At 57.0% G+C, this 16,191-nt stretch overlaps 1 protein-coding gene across 3 annotated transcripts in view; it reads right to left on the bottom strand.

The window, feature by feature from the left end:
• Nucleotides 1–3,651: 3,651 nt before the first annotated feature.
• The window catches only part of MXRA5 (matrix remodeling associated 5), a 32,904-nt gene continuing 20,364 nt past the window's right edge, over nt 3,652–16,191 (bottom strand). For all 3 annotated transcript variants that reach the window (XM_066249470.1, XM_066249472.1, XM_066249473.1), the window contains 2 exons: nt 11,419–12,319; nt 3,652–6,446 (listed from right to left, as the gene is read on the bottom strand). In XM_066249470.1, coding sequence (XP_066105567.1) covers nt 4,517–6,446; nt 11,419–12,319 — 2,831 coding nt within the window. In that variant the 3' untranslated portion in view covers nt 3,652–4,516. The remainder of the gene's footprint in view (nt 6,447–11,418; nt 12,320–16,191) is intronic.

Below are 16,191 nucleotides of genomic sequence, written 5' to 3'. Positions count from 1 at the left end.
GAGGGTCCCCCCTGCCTTTCCCAGCTCCTGGGGCTCCAGGCATCATCCCGGGCTGGTGGCCACCTCCCTCCCGTCTCTGCCTCCGTCCCCACGTGGCTTCTCCTCTATGTCTGTGTCTCCTTCTCCGTCTCTTCTAAGGTCCCTGTCACTGGGAGCATGCAGGCCCCCCCCTGACCCAGGTTGACTCCTCTCAGACCCTTCCCTTTATCCCGTCTGCAAACATCTTTTCTTGCTATAAATTCCCCTTCTCAGGTTCTAGTTGGACGTCAGTGTTTTTGCAAGATAATATTCAAGAAACGATCACACCTCTCCAAACTCAACCACACGTGAAACACTTTGAGGACCCCTGTCGGAATGTGCCTGTCACTCTCTGCCGGCCAAGTGACACCAGCTCCCTTGTCCTGAGATGGTAACTTTCTTCCCAGTGTTTTTTTGCTGCTGGGAAAGCCATCCTTCTCTCTCACCTTCTTATTCTGCCCACTCATCGGTCTTTCTCAGTCTCTAAAAATGCCCTGTCAGCCAGAAAAAAGATCCTTGACCCTTCCTTCCGTCCAACATGTAGGCTCAGAGTCCCCTGGAGTTACCATCTCCCTAAACCACCTTCAATGACCCTGAACCCCTCAGCCCTGTTCTAAACGGATGGGACACTTGTTAGACCTCTTTGGAGAAGACAGGGGCCATATTTGCATCTCTGTGTCATCCTAAATTTCCTGGTGTAGTGTGGCAGGGCAGGGCAGGTCCACAGGAACACAGGTCGAGCACACCCACAAATTTCACTGCCGATGTGTAACCGTCGGTGACCCCAGGATGATGGTCAAGGGGCTGATGTGTCACTTTCTTCCAGGTAAAACCACACTGAGGCTGGCGTGTCCCCACATGCCCTTGCCCCTCTGGGTCACACACAGAGGTGGGCGGTCCCAAAGTGCTTGTAAGAGTCCTCTCTGCATTTCCTGAGCGAGCAGAGCGGTTTCTGTCCAGGGAGCATTCTGTCTGTGCATCTCAGGGGGGCACTCGGCCAGGGCTGGAGACATTTCTGGCTGTCACAACTCCAGGGGAGGGGCTGGTGCTGGCAACTGGTGGGGTGGAGACCAGGGAGGCTGCTCAAGTCAACACCCTACAGGGCACAGGACACCCCATGTCAGAGAGGCACCAGCCTCACACGTCAGTATGGGAGGCTAAGGAACCCTGACCTAGCATGAAAGAGTATCTCTCTATCGATTGTCTATCTATCTACCTCTTATCTATTTGTGTATCACTTATTCTTCTTTTCAAACATCGACCCACCCATCATCCACATATTCATCCACCCGTTCACCATCCATCCATCCATCTGTCCACCTACCCATCCATTCACCCAGTATCCATCCATCCACTCAACTGTTCATCCATCCATCCATCCTTCCATCCACATATCCATACATCCACCCACCCACCCAAATAGCCATCCATCCAACCATCCATCCACCACTCATGCATCCATTATCCACCCATCCATCCATCCATCATCCATGCATCCATCCATCCATCATCCATCCATCCATCCATCATCCATCCATCCATCCATCCACCCATCAATCCACCAATCCATCATCCATCCATCTATCCATCATCCATCCATCCATCCATCCATCCATCCATCATCCATCCATCCATCCATCCACCCATCAATCCACCGATCCATCATCCATCCATCCATCCATCACTCATCCATCATCCATCCACCCATCCATCATCTATCCATCCATCATCCATCCATCCATCCATCCATCATCCACCCATCCATCCATGCACCCATCAATCCACCCATCCATCATCCATCCATCCATCCATCCATCACTCATCCATCATCCATCCACCCATCCATCATCCATCCATCCATCCATCCATCCATCCATCCATCATCCATCCATCCATCCATCCACCCATCAATCCACCGATCCATCATCCATCATCTATCCATCATCCATCCATCCATCCATCCATCCACCCATCAATCCACCGATCCATCATCCATCCATCTATCCATCATCCATCCATCTATCCATTCATCCATCATCCATCCATCATCCATCCACCCATCCATCATCCATCCATCCATCCATCATCCATCCATCCATCATTCATCATCCATCATCCATCATTCATCCATCATCCATCCACCCATCCATCATCCATCCATCCATCCATCCATCCATCATCCATCCATCCATCATTCATCATCCATCATCCATCCATCTATCATCCATCCATCATCCATCATCCATCTATCCATCCATCCATCATCCACTCATCCATCCATCATCCATCCATTCATCCATCCATCATCCATTCATCCATCCATCATCCATCCATTCATCCATCCATCATCCATCCATCATTCATCCATCCATCATCCATCCATCAATCATCTATCCATCCATCATCCATCCATCATCCATTCACCCACCCATCCATCCACCCATCCATCATCTATGGCCCTGCTGCTCCTCAACCAGAAGTGCTTCTGCACCTACCAAAGGGGTCAGATGACAACAGGTGCAGCCACTGCTGGTTGTCAGGCGAGGAGTGTAGGGTGCTCCCCGGCATCTACCCTGCTGCACCCTGAGGGTGCCGCTCAGCACCCCGACCGTGCACAGGGCGGTCCTCACCACCGAGAACAATCCACTCCTCCTTGTCACTAGTGTTCATGTGGAGAAACCTCTCTCGAGAAGAAAGTCTTATTTACGGCGCGTGAACACTTTGAGCAGCAGGACATGTTCCCTGTCCATCTGAATGTCCCCGAGGACCCTGCTGGTAGCTGGTGCCCCAGAAGTGCTATGCAGATATAACTAAGCAAACACCTGTATCACCGAGTACGAGAGCCTCACGGACCCGTGAACAGCCAAGCCCTTGCTTGGTTCAGTGACTGACATTCCCGGCAAGACAGACAGCTCTCTTTGTCTCAGCCTGAAGGCCCATACGCTTCCCAAATGCTTATCTCTACGTCTCTCTTCCTTTCAAGGGAAGCCAAAAACAATGACAGTGCCGCCTGCGTGAGGAACGGAAAACCATATATCCCAGATGTTTCCTGCTTGGGGAACGTTTCCTGAAAGAACAGATATATCTACATCCCAAATCTGTCACCCCCAGGGAAGCCCCAGCCTGTCTCTGCGCCTGTCACACTAGTTTCCGACCCACCGCCTCCAACCCAGTCTTCCCGCTTGGGAAACACTTGCAGAAAAGCAGCGTCATTCCAATGCGACAGACCAAATATAATTATTATTAGTAATAATAATAATAATAATAATAAGCCTTTTCTTTTTTTTCCCCCACCCCCTCCCTCACCAGTCTGCTGGAAACCCGAACTCTCGTGAAACGCTCTTGCCCTTTGAAACATCTGGTACGGCGGTGGCCGCTCGGGTTGTTTGGAAAATATCGCTTTTATTGTCCGATGCACATTGTATACTGACTTTAAAAATACAGTAAGGCAGTCGCGCGAAAGGTGATCGGGGCGCTCGTTGGCTCTCCTTCGGGGCGCACGCGCACGGGGGAGGAAGTGTCGGTGGGCTCCGTCTGAGAGCGTCTGGAATTGTTCTGTGGGGAGTCCTGTCTCAGCTCCTTCCTCTCTGCCCTCCCCCCACCCCTGCCTTGTGCCCCGCCCCCCTGCACAGGACAGGTCTTAAAATACACTTCACAAACCGGGGAAACCCAATACCCCCGCGGGGTCTCCCCTGGGAAGGTCAGATCACACCCAGCGGCCGGACGGACAGAGAGGAAGTCGCAGAGGAAAATTTTTTTCAATCGCATGTCCACGCCCGCTCTAGTGTATCCAAGTCTTGTAAAGACCAATAATTTATCATGTTTCATGAAACTGAAAGGCATCTGCTTGTCTTTCTTAGCCTCATCGTCTAAGTGTCGAGAGAGAGAGAGAGAGAGAGACAGAGAGAGAGAGAGAAAAAATATATATTTATATAAAAAGGGAGTTTCAGGGAGAGAGAGAGAGAGTTCTTTCATAGAAAAATGGGAGCGGTATTGTCGAAAACTTGTACATTTAAAATAGAGAGAGAGAGAGAGAATTGGGTCCCTCTGGCTGTAAGCCCTTTGCAGGTAAACTGGAGCGTGGACGCGTCAGACGCCGTCGGTGAGAGGTGGCTACTGGTTCCGGAACGGTCTCTCTGAGCAGGACAGCAGGGACACTCGGTGGGGTTCTCACGCACGGCTCATCCGTGCGGCTCCCGGTTCAGGGGACGCGGACAGATGTCCGTGACGGCATCCAAGTGGCATTTTGCAGGACAGAGTAGAGACTGCATCGTTCCGGTCCGGGGGTCCTGTCAACGTGAGGGAACATCCCCCCCGCCCCCTCCAGAGGCTCATCCACCCTCCCTGTCCGACTGTCTGACCCGGTCCACACAAGTCAACAGCGACCCAACCTGGGGGCCTCCTCTGACCGCTGAGACTGGCTCCTGGGTTGAGGGCTATGGGGACAGAGGGGGCTTGGCCCCAACGGGTGTCCCCCCCCCCCCAGCGGCCGGCGGTCTCAGTAGACGTGGATGTACGTCGTCTGGGAGTCGCTTCCCAGGACGTTCTTGGCGGTGCATCGGTAGAAGCCGGCGTCCAGCCGCGTCACCTGCTGGACGGTCAGCGACCCCTGCGGGTGCAGGAACCTGGTCCCGTAGAGCCGGGCCTGGGCCCCGGCGGTCAGCTGCGACCCGTCCGGCAGCTCCCAGGAGATCTGGGCCTTGGGCACGCCCACGGCCATGCAGTTCATCTTGACCGTGCTCCCGGGCCGGGTGTAGATGACGGGCGTGGGCTCGCTGGTGATGCGCGGAGGGTAGGCGATGACGATGACCGGGAAGGTGACCACGGCCGGGCCGCGCTCCGTGTCCGCCCGGCACACGTAGGTCCCCCGGTCGAAGACGGAGGCCTCGCGCACGGTGAGCGTGCCGTTGTCTCCGAGCGAGAAGCGGCCCCGGGTCTGGGGGCCCTGCAAGACCATCCCGTTGGGGAGTGTCCACGACAGGCGCGCGGGGCGGCCGCCCGACGGAGGGGGACAGGGCAGCTGCAGGGTCTCCCCGTTGACGATGTTGACCAGGTTGTGGTACTGCTGGGCGGCCGCGGGCTTCAGCCCCACCTTGAGGGAGACCAGCCTCTCCGCATGGCCGGCGGAGTTGCGCGCCACGCAGCGGTAGGCCCCCGCGTCTGCGGGGGAGAGGCCGCTGACGAGCAGCCGGCCGTCATCCCTGTGGAAGAAGCGCTGCAGCCGCTGACCGCTGCGCAGCTCCGTGCCGTTGGGCAAGACCCACAGCAGCCGGGGCGCGGGCGTGCCCGCCGCCGAGCAGTTGAGGCTGATGGTGTGGCCGGCGGCGGCCGTGATCTTCTCGCTGACCGGGTCGTGGAAGACGGGCTTCTCCGCGGGCTCCAGCACCGTCAGCTGGACCAGCAGGCGCGCCTCGCCGCCCTCGTTGCGCCCGATGCAGGCCAGCTGGACCGAGTCGCTGCGGCGCAGGCTCTTGATGTCCAGCGTGCCGTTGCGGTGGATGGTGACGCGGTTGCCGTAGTACGGCGCGGGCAGCACCACGCCCTCGGGGAACGACCACAGCACCGTGGGCGCCGGCACGCCCTCCGCGCGGCAGTCGATGAGCTTGCGCGTGCCGCCCGCGGCGACCTCGCGCACCGTGGTGACAGCGTTCGGGTGTCCGTTGATGCGCGGCGACTGGACGGTGACGTGGACCCAGACGGTCTTGCGGTCCTCGCCGGCGCCGTTGCGCACCACGCACGTGTAGTTGCCGCTGTCGGAGCGCTGCGCCTTCTGGATGAGCAACGTGCCGTCGCCGTAGATGCGGTACTTGTCGGAGGAGGCCGGGATGAGCCGGTTGGTGGGCGACAGCCACGTCACGCGCGGCGCGGGCTGGCCCTTGGCCTCGCAGGCCACGGTGACCACGTCGCCGTAGGGGACGTGCAGCTCGGAGTAGGTCTGGTTGCGCACGGCGGCCGCCGGCTCGGTCAGCACCTTGACGCGCACGGTCATGGCGTCCTTGCCGAGCTGGTTCTCGGCGAAGCAGGTGTAGTCGCCCTCCTCGCGCGGCCCGACCTCGTTGAAGTAGAGCGTCCCGTTGTTGAACACCACGTAGCGCTTCGTGCGCCCCCCGCCGCCGCCCCCGTTGTCATCCGCCTGCATGAAGGAGGTGACCAGACTGCCGTCCGGGAGGCCCCAGGAGATCTCGGGGTTCGGCAGCCCCGAGGCCACGCAGTCCACCTTCAGATCCCGGCCGTAGAAGACCTGGTGGTCGTTCCCCCCCTTGTGGTCGATCTTGGCCGGCTTCATGACCACGTTGACCTTGAGGACCACGAAGTCATCGCCCACCTTGTTCCGGGCGACACACAGGTAGTCGCCCGCGTCTTTGTCCGTGACGGATTTCACCACCAGGGTGCCGTTGGCGAACGCCTTGACCCTACTGTCCACGCTGCTGGAAGAAGAAGGAGAAGAAGACATCAGTAGTCAGTCTGCTACCTGCTACGTCTGACCTGCGGGCTCCTGGTGTGAGTTAAAACCATGAGGGAGGCCCTGGCGTGCAGAGTCCCGGGTTCGATTCCCGGCCAGGGCACACAGGAGAGGCGCCTATCTGCTTCTCCACCCCTCCCCCTCTCCTTCCTCTCTGTCTCTCTCTTCCCCTCCTGCAGCCGAGGCTCCATTGGAGCAAAGATGGCCCAGGCGCTGGGGATGGCTCCTTGGCCTCTGCCCCAGGCGCTAGAGTGGCTCTGGTTGCAGCAGAGCGACGCCCCGGAGGGGCAGAGCATCGCCCCCTGGTGGACAGAGCGTCGCTCCTGGTGGGCGTGCCGGGTGGATCCCGGTTGGGCGCATGCGGGAGTCTGTCTGACTGTCTCTCCCGTTTCCAGCTTCAGAAAAATACAAAAACAAACAAACAAACCAAAAAAACCATGAAGGACGCAGCTATCGGCACACACACCTTTCTTCTGCACAGCGTCTGATGGTTTTAGCGTCCCCAGTGCAGAAATTATTTAGTGACTGCCCACGAGAACTCCCAAGTGAGTCTGACCTGTTGGCGTGAGTGTGCGTGTGTGTGTGTGTGTGCGTGCGCGCGCTTGTGTGCTTCTAGCATCTGCTTGGTGGCCGGCACAGATGTTATACTGATTTATGTTCACATCAGATAACATGCTACCCTGGTGTAGAGCAGGGGTCGGGAAGCTTTTTGTCTGAGAGAGCCATGAACGCCACATATTTTAAAATGTCATTCTGTGAGAGCCATACAACGACCCGTGGACGTGAGGCATTATCCAATAAAAATGTGGTGTTGTCCCGGAGGACAGCTGTGATTGGCTCCAGCCACCCGCAACCATGAACGTGAGCGGTAGGAAATGAATGGATTGTAATCCATGAGAATGTTTTATCTTTTTAACGTGATTATTATTTTTTTTTATGAAAGATTTGTCTGTGAGCCAGAGGCAGCCATCCAAAGAGCCACATCTGGCTCGCAAGCCATAGGTTCCTGACCCCCTGGTCTAGAGGTTGAAAGGCAGTCACCCTCCTAAGAAAATTAGCTTCTCTCCAGGGAAGGAAACAATAATTTAGACGCCTCTTGACAATTTAAAAAAACAACCAAACAAACAAATGATATTGTATTCCGTTACGAAGCACCAGGCAGCAAAACGGCTACACAGCCAATGAGTTAGCTCCGGAGACAGTCAGAGTGGCCACGTGAAAATGGAATCCTTGGGAACGCCATGTGGGCGCAGTCTTGTTCCTAGAATCTCTAGTGAAAGCAGCTCACAGGCCACGTGTGGGGGTCCCATCTCTGCCTGCGGAATGTGAAAGGTTCAGCCCGTGCTCGGAGTGAATATTTATAGAAAGGCTTTCATTGTAAAGGGGCCACGTGCAGCGCGGTGGGGTGAGGGGAATGATAGAAAGACCTACTGCATGCATGTTTATAAATATCGGTGTCGGCCCTGGCCGGTTGGCTCAGTGGTAGAGCGTCGGCCTGGTGTGCAGGAGTCCTGGGTTTGATTCCCGGCCAGGGCACACAGGAGAAGCGCCCATCTGCTTCTCCACCCCTCCCCCTCTCCTTCCTCTCTGTCTCTCTCTTCCCCTCCCGCAGCCGAGGCTCCATTGGAGCAAAGATGGCCCGGGCGCTGGGGATGGCTCCTTGGCCTCTGCCCCAGGCGCTACAGTGGCTCTGGTTGCCGCAGAGCGACGCCCCGGAGGGGCAGAACATCGCCCCCTGGTGGGTAGAGCGTCGCCCCTGGTGGGCGTGCCGGGTGGATCTCAGTCGGGCGCATGTGGGAGTCTGTCTGACTGCTTCCCCATTTCCAGCTTCAGAAAAATACAAAAATAAAATAAAATAAATAAAATAAAATAAAATATCGGTGTGTCCCGGGGAATAGCTCATAAGTAACATTTTCAAGAACAGGGCGAAGGGCTTTGAAACCGTCCAGATGGAGCACCTCAGTAATGCATAAATTATAGCGGCGGTGTGAGTCCTCGGGACAGGGGCGGGGGGGAGGTAGGGGCTTGAATTTCATCCCTAAATGCTGTCTAGGATGGCGTGTTATTCTAAAGTCTGAAACTCTGTTGTATGCTATTTTTTTTTAAAAAAAAATTAATAAATAAAAAAGTCTGTTCAGGGCCTGGCCAGTTGGCTCAGTGGTGAAGCATCAACCCAGGGTGTGGATATCCTGGGTTCAATTCCCGGTCAGGGCACACAGGAGAAGCGACCATCTGCTTTATCCACCCTGTCCCATCTCGCTTCTCTCTCCCTCTCTCTTCCTCTCCCGCAGCCAAGGCTCAGTTGGTTTGAGCACCTCAGCCTCAGGTGGAGCCTCCAGCTCAGGTGCTAAAACTAGTTCTGTTGCCAAGCAGTGCCCTTAGATGAAAGTTGCTAGGTGGATCTTGTTCGAAGTTTACGCTGGAGGTCTGTTTCGTTGTCTCCCTTCCTTTCACTTAAGAAAGAAGAGCCAGCGCAGGACTGGATCCAAGTGGATAATCAGATTATTGTTGTGAACAAGAGCCGGCACGCACAACGGTCCGATAAACCACGCAGTTCGTCTCGGGTGAGTGTCACGTCGACGCGATTGGGGAGGAGGGGAGTGGAGCAGACAGAAATCGTTTAAGACGTCTTGGCGTGCCCTCATCCACACATGCCCTCATCCACACATGTGCACAGTAGCGCGTGTCTGCAAGCCTGTCCAAACGTCTGTGAAGGCAGTTCCCCGCCTGGCCCAGACCGCTGTGGTCCCGATGGACCCAGAAGCTCTGAACTGCATGTTCTGGGTGTTCCAACCTCTGCATTTCCACAGGGCGCCGATGTGCGGACAGGTCCCGGAGCCCACTCTGCTACAAAACTCACGTGGGCTGTTTCATTGCACTCCGCGAGGAACATACATCGCCAGGGTTGGGTAATTACGGATCACGGGGGGGGGGAGGGGGTAGTTAATGATATACGGGCAGACACGAGCAGACGGCTTTGACGTTGTCCTGCACACGGCATACGCCTCTCCCAGTCCACGCCGCATCCGCCGTGCCAAAGTCAACTGGAAAATCTTCCCCACACGTGGCAGTGAGCCTGCCAGGCTGGGAGCTTATCCAGGCAAAGTCGGGGACGGTGTATTCTGGACGGACCGTGCCAGGCTCAGCGGGCACCCCCCCAGCCCTGTCACGTTCACACACAGGAGGAGGGAGCAGCCTTCTCCCTTTCTCTCCATCGGGAAGAGCATGGGGAAGGAGGGAGGCAAAGCCAGGTGGAACCCGTGGACGCCAGCATTGTTCACGTCCCACGTCGATGAGAGTTTAAAAAGACAGCGAGATAGAAGCTTGCTTGCTTTCTGCTCAGAAAAAGGACCTTTGCCTGATCAGGCGGTGGCGCAGTGGATAGAGCGTCGGACTGGGATGCGGAAGGACCCAGGTTCGAGACCCCGAGGTCGCCAGGATGAGCCCGGGCTCATCTGGTTTGAGCAAAAGCTCACCAGCTTGGACCCAAGGTCACTGGCTCCAGCAAGGGGTCACTCTGTCTGCTGTAACCCCCCCGGTCAAGGCACATATGAGAGTGCAATCAATGAACAACTGAGGTGTCGCAACGAAAAATTAATGATTGATGCTTCTCATCTCTCTCTGTTCCTGTCTGTCTGTCCTTATCTATCCCTCTCTCTGACTCTCTGTCTTTGAAAAAAAAAAAAAAAAGAGACCCAGGTTTGAGACCCCGAGGTCGCCAGCTTGAGCGCGGGTTCATCTGGTTTGAGCAAAAGCTCACCAACTTGGACCCAAGGTCTCTGGCTCGAGCAAGGGGTCACTCGGTTTGCTGAAGGCTCGCGGCCAAGGCACATATGAGAAAGCAATCAATGAACAACTAAGGTGTCGCAACAAAAAACTGGTGATTGATGCTTCTCATCTCTCTGCATTCCTGTCTGTCTGTCCCTATCTATCCCTCTCTCTGTAAAAAAAAAAAAAAAGAAAGAAAAGAAAAAGGACCTTTTAGAATTCCCAATGTGCCATATCGTGGTGCTATGATAATTAATCCCTTCGGTGACGGCGTTGAGAAGCAGAGATGCGCACTCACAGAACTGTCACAGGACATAAGGTCCAGCACGGGGGATATGGTCAGTCGCATGGTCATCACTATGCATGGGGCCGGGTGGCTGTACTGGAAATATCGGGGAGGGGAGGGGGAGACACACTTTGTAAGTTATTTAAACGTCTGACCACTATGCTGTGCGCCTGAGACTAATACGGTATCGAGTATCGAGTGTTAACCGTTATGGAAAAACTAAAAATCAAAATTAAAAAAGAAAAAAAAAATTCAACAACAGAGCCTACGAAATGGTCCCGGTTTTAAGTATTTTCTCTGACCGCCTTCCGTGAACAGCGTTGACAGACAAGACCGGCAGCTGTTCGGTGTTAGGTAGAAACTGTAACATTAAAATAGATTGCACGATCTGATAGTCTCGTTTAACATAGTTACAAAGGATTGCGGTGAAAACAAAAGTACCGGCCCCGGCCGGTTGGCTCAGCGGTAGAGCGTCAGCCTGGCGTGCGGGGGACCCGGGTTCGATTCCCAGCCAGGGCACATAGGAGAAGCGCCCATTTGCTTCTCCACCCCCCCCCCTTCCTCTCTGTCTCTCTCTCTCTCTTCCCCTCCCGCAGCCAAGGCTCCATTGGAGCAAAGATGGCCCGGGCGCAAAAAAGTACCATTTGTTTCATTCTCAAATGGGGGTCAGGCGGGGGATGGGGAGGGGGGGCAAAACACACAAATTCATTGTGTGGAAAACAAATGCGCCCCCCCATCCCGCGTCCGGCGCAGATGAGATGCGACCCCTGTGCGTGTTTATGGGGACAGGGGATACTCCACAAACAGGTCCCCCGAGATACATGCGCGCGTGCGCAAGAGCGCAGGGAAGGTTGGGCGGCGGGCGATCCAGGGGCGCACGTACCTGAACAGCGAGTCGATCATGCGCTTGGAGGGCAGCCGCCAGAGGATGCGTGGCCAGGGGTCCCCGGAGGCGCTGCAGTCCAGCCGCAGGGTCCCCCCGTAGTGGACGTTGGTCCGCTGCGGCGAGGTGCCCGTGATGCGCGCGTTGGCTGCCGCGCGCCGCACGGTCAGCTGCACGGTCCTGCGCGCCGAGCCCACCAGGTTGGCGGCCACGCACTCGTAGCGCCCGCTGTCCTGGGCGGCCAGGTTGCGGATATAGAGCGTCCCGTTGGGGAAGACGAAGAGGTTCCCGCGGAGGAACTGCGAGGGGCGCACCTGCGTCCCGTCCCAGACCTGCCAGCGCACGCTGGGCGGGGGCGCGGCCTTGGCCGTGCAGTGGATGTGGACGCTGAGCCCCGGCGGCAGCGAGATGTTCTCCGCCTTCTCCTGCTGGATGACCGGGGGCAGCGCCGCCACGTGCAGCCGGATGGCGAGGCTGTCCGCGCCCGCCGCGTTGCTGGCCACGCACTTGTACACGCCCCGGTCTGCGAAGGACGCCTCCTTGATGGACAGCGTCCGGTTCTCGTGCAGCGTGACCCGGCCTTCCGCGGGGGACACCGTCTGCCACACCCTGCGGTCGGGGAAGATCCAGGAAATCTGAGGCGCAGGCGTGCCCTTGGCTAAGCACTCCATGGCGACGGTGTCCCCCAGGTAGACGGTGACGTCCTTATAGTGCGAGGCCAGGATCTGCGGCTGCTGCACCGTGACGGACAGCACCACCAGCATCCTGTCCACCCCGTGCGCGTTCTTGGCCGTGCACAGGTACTGGCCGCGGTCCTGCACTTGCACCTGCCGGATGACGAAGGTGCCGTTCTTGAGGACCTCGAAGCGTTGGGCCCTGCTGTTGGGGGTCAGGAGGGCTCCTAGGAAAGCAAAGAGACAGGTACAAGTCAGGCCCTCGGAGAACAGGTCCTCCTCCCCGCGAAAGGGGGGCTCATCTTTATGTCAGAAACACCAAAAGCGGACAGACACCCTCTCCTCACCCCACCTTTAGCGTAGGGGATGGGGCATGTGGGGTGTGACCCTTTGGGACTCTCACGGACTCGGCCAGCCCAGGGCGTGGCTATCGCAGAACATTCTGGAAGCCGTCATGAGCGCCGGGCCCTGGCCATGTGCCCCCCCTTGGTTCATGTCACTTACATTCAGGGGACACGTCTTCCTGTGTCTTCCCACACGCCCCACGGTTCACAAACGAGGGACAGGCCCACGTCCATCAGAGCCCACCCGTGTTAATAAAGGCTGTCTGCGGACAGTGAGGACCCAACTCCCTTCTGGCTGACGGTCATCCCTGACCCAATCTCTTCGCTGTACCTGAGCGGTCCTAAATCCCATGTGTATAATAAAGTATAATAAACTGGACAACACTGACTTTTTTTTTTTTTTTTTTTTTGTATTTTTTCCAAACCAGAAACGGGGAGGCAGTCAGACAGACTCCCGCATGCGCCCGACCGGGATCCACCCGGCACGCCCACCAGGGGGCGATGCTCTGCCCATCTGGGGCATTGCTCCATTGCAACCAGAGCCATTCTAGCACCTGGGGCAGAGGCCACAGAGCCATCCTCAGCACCTGGGCCATTCTTGCTCCAATGGAGCCCCGGCTGTGGGAGTGGAAGAGAGAGACAGAGAGGAAGGAGAGGGGGAGGGGTGGAGAAGCAGATGGGCGCTTCTCCTGTGTGCCCTGGCCGGGAACCAAACCCGGGTCCCCCGCACGCCAGGCCGACACTCTACAGCTGAGCCAACCGGCCAGGGCCTACCCTGATTTTTTAAAGCCATGCTTTGCTGGGCTCCTGCGTCCTGGCGTACACGGTGGGCTCTCCCTGCAGTGCTGACACTGTTCACTGCTTCTTTCTTTAATCATTATTGTCTGTAAAGTAGCGATCCTGGCTGCTAGAAGCTCTTCCTGATCCCCATCCCTACGTGAGACTCACGCCCTTTGAGGAAGGGAACGCCCCTTCTAAGTTACTGGTACTCCCCCCCCGAACAAGAATGGGCACTCCAGCAGAGGATACCGCCGGAATGACAACTCTCAAACGTCTACGGAAGCTGCTAAGATCACAGCTCCTCCCTCCCCAGCCGGGCTGGCAGCCGTGTGAGCCTAGCCATCCACCCACCCACACCCCACAGAACGCATCTCTGATGGAGCTGGTGCCCCCTCCCCACCTCCCAGGTGATGCAGCTGAGACATCCACCTGCTGTGTGTCTGAATGACACGTGTCCATGGGCAGAGAGAGTGACCCATGGCCCCCTACCCACAGGTGCCCCCGTGGGCCACCACACACACGGTGCCCTCAAGAAAGGACCTTAGGGCCCTGGCCGGTTGGCTCAGAGGTAGAGCGTCAGCCTGGCATGCGAGGGACCCGCTTTCGATTCCCGGCCAGGGCACACAGGAGAAGCACACATTTGCTTCTCCACTCTCCCCTCCTTCCTCTCTGTCTCTCTCTTCCCCTCCCGCAGTCAAGGCTCCATTGGAGCAAAGATGGCCCGGGCGCTGGGGATGGCTCCTTGGCCTCTGCCCCAGGTGCTAGAGTGGCTCTGGTCGCAACAGAGCGACGCCCCGGAGGGGCAGAGCATCGCCCCCTGGTGGGTAGAGCGTCGCCCCTGGTGGGCGTGCCGGGTGGATCCCGGTCGGGCGTATGCGGGAGTCTGTCTGACTGTCTCTCCCCATTTCCAGCTTCAGAAAAAAAAAAGAAAGAAAGAAAGGACCTTAGGCCTGAGCAGGCGGTGGCGCAGTGGATAGAGCATCGGACTGAGATGCGGAAGGACCCAGGTTCGAGACCCCGAGATTGCCAGCTTGAGCGTGGGCTCATCTGGTTTGAGCAAAAAGCTCACCAGCTTGGACCCAAGGTCACTGGCTCGAGCAAGGGGTCACTCAGTCTGCTGTAGACCCCGGTCAAGGCACATATGAGAAAGCAATCAATGAATAACTAAGGTGTCACAATGAAGAATTAATGCTTCTCATCTCTCCCTTCCTGTCTGTCTGTCCCTGTCTGTCCCTCTCTCTGACTCTCTGTGTCTCTGCCATAAAAAAAAATAAAAGAAAAGAAAAGAAAGGAAAGACCTCAGGTGCTCCAAGTGGAAAAGAATCAGTAAAAGAGGCACCGTGAGGGGAGGTGGATATTACGGAATGTCACAAAAAAACGTTGTTTGAAGAGAAGCTTATTTACAAAAAAAGAAAGCGCCCGGGGCCGTAGCAGGTGATCTCTGGAGACGTGAACCGTGTAATTGAAGTTGGACGGAGGGACCCCCATGCAGGGTTGTCCTGAAAGGCATGGGGGGGGGGTGAGGAAGACCGTGAGGATCCGCGGACTGTCCCCCCCCCATCCACGGATGTGCCCGCCTTCCAAGGCACGAGCCTTTCAGAATGAAAAAGCCCATGCTGTGCCCACGTGCAGCCCCGAGCGAAAACCCTCAGGAGGTCGTCAGGGGAGACGTGACATCGAACGCCGGGCTGATCAAACACGTCTGTATCCCTACGCCGCCGGAAAGCCTGACGTCAGACGTGCTTCCAACCTGAGGGACCTCAGCTTGAGCAGAGATGGCACGGGGTTTCCGGCTCTGTCTCTCTGGGCGCTGGGCACGCCAATCATCGCCGCGTTCCCCAAAACGGGGACGCAGCCGTGTGGAGAGAGAAGAAACAGAGGAAGAAGAGAGGGAAGTGTTTCTACCGAGAGGGCTGCTTCTCCAGTGTTACTTTGTTTCATCGGAGAAGGCAGCTTCTCAGGAGTTACTTTGTTTCATCAGAGAAGGCAGCTTCTGAGGAGTTACTTTGTTTCATCCGCTGGAGCTGATTTCTCCATTTAGACCAGCCGGGTGTCATTTTGGGCAGAGCCAAAGGCTTGTGGTGGATATGCGGACGCCTAGCGGACACCTCTGAGGAGACCATCGTCGTGGGCTAATAAGCTGTCTCCACAAAAATTCATGCTGAAGGCTAATTAATGTCCGGGGGCCTCAGGATGGGGTTGTCTTTGGAGACGGATCATTACAGAGGAGATTCAGGTAAAATGAGGTCACGAGGGAGGTGGCCCTGACCTCACGGGACGGGGTTCCTCATAAGAAGAGGAGGTGAGGGTACAGACACACACACAGAGGGACGGCCATGTGAGGACCCGGGGAGGAGACGCAGACACACACAGAGGGACGGCCGTGTGAGGACCCGGGGAGGAGACACACACACACAGAGGGACGGCCGTGCGAGGACCCGGGGAGGAGACACAGACACACACAGAGGGACGGCCGTGTGAGGACCCGGGGAGGAGACACAGACACACACAGAGGGACGGCCGTGTGAGGACCCGGGGAGGAGACACAGACACACACACAGAGGGACGGCCGTGTGAGGACCCGGGGAGGAGACACAGACACACACAGAGGGACGGCCGTGCGAGGACCCGGGGAGGACACACAGACACACACAGAGGGACGGCCGTGTGAGGACCCAGGGAGGAGACACAGACACGCACAGAGGGACGGCCGTGTGAGGACCCGGGGAGGAGACGCAGACACACACAGAGGGACGGCCGTGTGAGGACCCGGGGAGGAGACGCAGACACGCACAGAGGGACGGCCGTGTGAGGACCCAGGGAGGAGACACAAACACACACAGAGGGATGGCCGTGTGAGGACCCAGGGAGGAGATGGCCATCTGCATGCCCAGGAGAGAGGCCCCAGGGGGGATACAGCCCTTGTAGACAGTTTGGTCTCTGACTCCAGCCCCCAGGACTGGGAGACAGAATAC

The sequence above is a fragment of the Saccopteryx bilineata genome, chromosome X (genome assembly GCF_036850765.1).
Source record: "Saccopteryx bilineata isolate mSacBil1 chromosome X, mSacBil1_pri_phased_curated, whole genome shotgun sequence".
Lineage (NCBI taxonomy): Eukaryota > Metazoa > Chordata > Mammalia > Chiroptera > Emballonuridae > Saccopteryx > Saccopteryx bilineata.
The sequence above is the reverse complement of the archived record's forward strand: the minus strand, read 5'-3'. Positions and strand labels throughout refer to the sequence as shown.